Source organism: Pyrus communis, chromosome 8 (assembly GCF_963583255.1).
Source record: "Pyrus communis chromosome 8, drPyrComm1.1, whole genome shotgun sequence".
NCBI lineage: Eukaryota > Viridiplantae > Streptophyta > Magnoliopsida > Rosales > Rosaceae > Pyrus > Pyrus communis.
In genome coordinates this window covers 3,178,572-3,183,640 of record NC_084810.1, presented here as the reverse complement: position 1 = coordinate 3,183,640, position 5,069 = coordinate 3,178,572, and the positions used below count along the sequence as shown (strand labels likewise).

Below are 5,069 nucleotides of genomic sequence, written 5' to 3'. Positions count from 1 at the left end.
AAAGTATAGTAATTCTTTTATGATTAGATACTATTCTATTAGACAAGGATTTGTTCTTTAATCTAGACCGTTGAGGCATCAAATTTAAACACTTCCATGCAGAGAAGACAGAAACCCAGGGGAAGAAAAAGGAAATTAACAAATGGCAAACGGCAACTCCACTCATAAAGACCACACAGCCAGAAAGATTTTCAAACATTAAAGGAAAAAAAAATCATTATAAAGAGCGTTTCAGTATTCTCTCTGCCGATTAATTTATCAGATTTCCGAGAATCTGAAATGGCACTGTGGTGTTTTCACCTTCTTCCTCTACTTCTTTCTTCTCTTTTACCGCCATCGTCATCGGCTGCCTGTGATTTTTTTCAGGGGAGTTGGGTTGTGGACGAGTTTTACCCACTTTACAATGGTTCAAGCTGTCCCTTCATTGGATTCAATTGCCTCAGCAACGGTAGACCTGACAAAGAGTACCTCAAATATAGATGGAAGCCCACTGCTTGTGAACTTCCAAGGTAACTTTTTTCTCTGATTCTCAACTAAAATAAGCTTTTACGTTCCAGAAAATGATTTCTGCACACATTTTTTTTCCTTCTGCATAATCTTGTTTATATATGTTCGTTCACTTTTTTTTTTTTTAAATTTCTTCAATCCACGGGAGTGGGTAGAAGAGAAAAAAGTTTGTAGAAATCACTTTACTTCTAGTCCGTGTTCCATGTAGTTTTTCCACAAAGTTTTACTTTTGTTCTTGTTTTTCGATTGTAGAGAGTTTGGTGCATGTAGTTTGCAACTTGTTCCATCGGACATAAGTTAATTTCTGTTTATTTCTTGTACAAAATTTGTCGAGCTAATCATCTCATGTATTGTGTATGTGACAGTTTTAGACAAAAATTAACCAAATTTGACGAAGGTTTTCGGAATAAAATAATCTACAAATCACAGAGAATAAATTAGGGACAAAAGAAAATATAAAGACGAAAGTGGAATTTTGTGAAAGCTACAAAACCAAAAACGTGTTTAGGCCTTGTCCTTTATTTTGGTTACTTTTTTGTTCTTCTGATTCCAATAAACGTTGATCACTCATTCATATCCTAACAGCTCATGTGAAATTGACACAGATTCAATGGCCAGGATTTCTTGGAGAGAAACAGAGGCAAAAAAATCATGTTTGTGGGGGACTCACTAAGCAACAATATGTGGCAGTCATTGACATGCATGCTACATGTTGCAGTCCCTAATTCTAAATACACCTTAACCCAAGCAGGGTCCCTCAACACATTTTACCTTGAGGTAACTCTAGGCCACTCAATTTCTTTTCACATCCGCAAGGGTTTTATAAAGCATTTGATAGCGTTTAGTTCTGCACCCGAGATTTAATGTTCATATGACTTTAAAACATTTGCTTGTATGAAAAACTTTAAATAGACTCTTTAGGTAGATCAATGACGGATCCATCTCGAGGCAAGGTGGGTTAGCTGACCACACCTCTCCTCCCCCCCCCCCCTCCCCTCCCCTCCCCTCCCCTCCCCTCCCCTCCCCTCGAAGATTAGACATCTTCCATGGAAGAGCTGCCCTCCAACTGCTCGATGGATTGCCCCTATGGGCACTAGGCAGGTATCTGCTAGCCTCATGTCTTTGTAAACATTGCTATAGGCATCTGTCTTTAAGCTCGTTTGGGTAGCATGCTCGTTCAAAAGTTATTATTGAATGACATGCTCGCTCGAAAGTTGTCGGCATCTGTCGACAGGCATGGAATATGACTTGGCAAATGACTCAGGCCTCAACGAAATGCCAATCAAATTAAATTTGTTTTATGTTTTGATAGGAATATGGAGTGTGGATTATGTTTCTGAAAAATGGGTTCTTGGTGGATTTGGCTTATGAAAAGATTGGCAAAGTCCTGAAATTGGACTCCATCAGTACTGGCGACCAATGGAAAGGAGTAGACTTACTGATTTTCAACAGCTTTCATTGGTGGGCTCATACCGGGCGTGCTCAAACGTATGCCAATCTTCAACTCATGCTATGTTTTTAGACTATCAATTCAAATAGCATATTCATAGAATCGTGTCAATAGTTTAATTTTGACAGACTGAAAAGACGATGTACCAGACTATCTCCTAAAAGAACATTTCCATAGGCATACCAAATATAAGTTTAAATTAATCAATCATAAAAATTAATTTAGAATTGAATGATTTATGATTATTATTTTGTTGTTGCAGATGGGACTATTTTCAAGTGGGAGACAACGTGGTGAAAGAGATGGATCACATGGAGGCCTACAAGATTGCATTAACAACATGGGGTAAATGGGTTGATTCCAGCATTGATATTTCAATTACCAAAGTCTTCTTTCAAGGAGTAGCTGCTGTTCATACTGAGTAAGTTCTATTTTCAAAGCAATTGTTACACCGATATTTGATGTTATCAATTTAATAATTTTGTAACACGTAAATTAGTAGTACGGTAATACCACTTGGTATTTTGACAATTGCACTGGACGAATTTTCCATACAAACAAGAAATTGTGCAGATTTACTAACACTGTATATTCCATTTTGTGGGCATGAAATCAATTATGTTTTAGTGGCAAGGAATGGAAGGATCCAGAAGCAGGAAGTTGCCTAAGACAGACCCAACCAATTCTAGGACCAACTTATCCAGGACCAAGTCATCCGGGAGAAGCTATTGTAAAGAGTGTGTTAAGTGGCATGGAAAAGCCTGTGTATTTATTGGACATCACATTGCTCACGCAGCTCAGAAAAGATGGGCACCCCTCCATTTATGCAGGTGAAGGTCCCAAATATAATGACTGTAGTCACTGGTGTCTTCCTGGTGCTCCTGATACTTGGAATGAACTTTTGTATGCAGCTTTGCTCTAGGAATTTTCTTATTTTTCTTTACTTAAATAAAATTTTCTTATGGATTGTTTGATGATAATAATAATTAGTATTATTATTATTATTGTACGACTGATCGCATTTCAGCCTTATTAACTTACATCGTTCGTTATTCTGCACTATAAGCTCTCTTAAATTAATAATTTGTCAATTTTGTTTAAAAAATCAGAAAAGAAAAAGAAGACCAAACGGATTACAAACTTCGAATATTATTCAATTAACTGAAAAGAAAAAAAATATTAAAAAAGAAAAAGAAAAAATAATAATAAAATACATAAAAGTGCTAACTTTTCCAAAAAGTTTGTCAACAACACATAAAACAGAAGGCAAAGTCTCCCTTTTTATTTCTTTATTTAAACAATTAATCACAAGTCCGTCACATTAGTTGCCAGAATTTATTCATCCATAATTAAGAATAAAGGAACTCATCGGCTCCATTATTATAATATACTGTATATTCATGATGATCCAATGCCAATGAAACCCTAAACCCTAATCAATATTATGCCTTTCAAACTCAACAGGAAGCGCAGAACCATCCAATGCCAGCAACCTCTTCCCGTTCTCAACCAAAACACCAACCCACGTCGCTCTACAATCAAATTTGCAAATGGGACACGCCTCATAAGGACACCACAACAGACTGTAGAGACCATTCCCTTCTCTAATAATCTTATAGTAGTTTCCAGTCAGATACCCTTCATTTTCGTCTTCTCCAATAAAAATTAGTCTCCTTTCGGTCTCTTGGCCTTTCTCCTTGCTTCGCTTCCACGCAGTTGACTGCACACACCGCAAACGTGATTTTTATGTCCCTACCCTCCTTCACCACTGTTTCAACTTCTGTGAATGGCGCAAAGGTCACCGGAAAGCCGTCGGGACCTGAGAGGTCTTCTTGACCTACGTAAAACGGGCATGTTCCGTTTCTACGGTCGATCAAACGGCCGCCATTTTCTGTAACGGCAGGCTTGATGTAGTACTCAACCCCACGTTGAAGAGGTTGTCCGGTTGTGTCGAGCACCGGAGAACCTGCTGTGTCATTTGATGTTTGGGCTAGGGTCGATATGGCCATCATTAGCAATGTGAAGCTAAGGAAGCTTGAAATAAACTTCATAGACATCATTTCGATGGGTTTAATTCAATTGATCTCATACAATTGCAAAAGCAGAATAATTTATGCTTAGTAAGTTTTCCTTATGTGTGGCTATTCCCAATGTATTTACAGAGATGCAGTTGTGACGAGACGTGACATGATCAAACATCGAAAATGAAAGTCAAGTAGTCTCATCCATTACCATTAGCTAGGGTTTTGGTTTACTTGTCTTCTGTCACAGCAAGGCTTAACGTCTTGAACAATCTAGACTTGAGTAATGTTATTCATACCATATTTTTACATCATATTTCTATACCACTTTAGGTGACATCTGATGTGAACAGTTACATCATTTGAAAAATTTGCAAAACCAAAGGAAAGGAAGGAGAAAGACTCATCGTATACCACAATCATCATTTAATTAACTAAATTTAAAAATCTGATTAATTCAAATGATGTGGCTGTCCATAACAAATGTCACCTAAGGTAGTATGAAGATGTGATACAAAAATATGGTATGAATAGCATTACTCTCTAGACTTTGATACCCTTGATTGGAAATTTGGCTGTAGGGAGAGAGAGGTGCTAGTTTGGTATCGTTGTGTTTTGAAAACAAAACTGATTCTGATGTGCTGTGAGAATAAGCAGTTGTGAAATAAAGCTGGTATTTCAAAGCTTATTTTTGCTGCTTCATGTTTTCAGCTTTTTTTCACTCAAAACTGTGAAAATAAGTTATTTTTAAGTATTTACCAAATACCTTTTTGAGCTCAGTTTTTTTTTATACCACTTTTTATAAAAGCACATCAGTATCAAACCAGTACTAAAATGCTTGCCTACACATGTGACACTGTAAACACGAAAAGTTCCTGAAAACAAGAGACAAGAATAACGTGTACAAAATATATTTTTTGGTGTTTATGATTTTGGGGTTACAATCTCTTTGTAATTTGTTCCTCTGATTCTATCTTCGTAGGGTGTAGGTTTGTGGATGAGCTGTTGATCCAAAGGGCCGTCGGGGCTTGATCTAGGGATGAACAGTTGATGAACGGATCTTCGAGGGCTTTTGGGCCTAATCTTGAAGA

The 5,069-nt window shown here is 37.2% G+C and overlaps 1 protein-coding gene and 1 pseudogene across 1 annotated transcript; one reads left to right on the top strand and one right to left on the bottom strand.

Moving 5' to 3' along the window:
• The first annotated feature begins 196 nt into the window (after nucleotides 1-196).
• LOC137743771 (protein trichome birefringence-like 42) lies at nucleotides 197-2,887 on the top strand. The gene is made up of 5 exons (XM_068483712.1): nucleotides 197-509; nucleotides 1,113-1,284; nucleotides 1,820-1,995; nucleotides 2,220-2,378; nucleotides 2,585-2,887. The coding sequence occupies exons 1-5, from the start codon at nucleotides 280-282 to the stop codon at nucleotides 2,877-2,879; spliced, it is 1,032 nt and encodes a 343-aa protein (XP_068339813.1). The 5' UTR covers nucleotides 197-279; the 3' UTR covers nucleotides 2,880-2,887.
• A 452-nt stretch (nucleotides 2,888-3,339) lies between these two features.
• On the bottom strand, nucleotides 3,340-4,194 carry LOC137741537 (kunitz type trypsin inhibitor 111-like; annotated as a pseudogene).
• Between the last annotated feature and the right edge of the window lie 875 nt (nucleotides 4,195-5,069).

Excerpts from the sequence above, each read along its gene's own strand:
- LOC137743771 (XM_068483712.1), top strand. The coding sequence starts at position 280 with ATGGCACTGTGGTGTTTTCACCTTCTTCCTCTACTTCTTTCTTCTCTT. Across the intron at positions 510-1,112 it reads ACTGCTTGTGAACTTCCAAG|ATTCAATGGCCAGGATTTCT; the intron begins GTAACTTTTTTC and ends AAATTGACACAG. Across the intron at positions 2,379-2,584 it reads GTAGCTGCTGTTCATACTGA|TGGCAAGGAATGGAAGGATC; the intron begins GTAAGTTCTATT and ends ATTATGTTTTAG.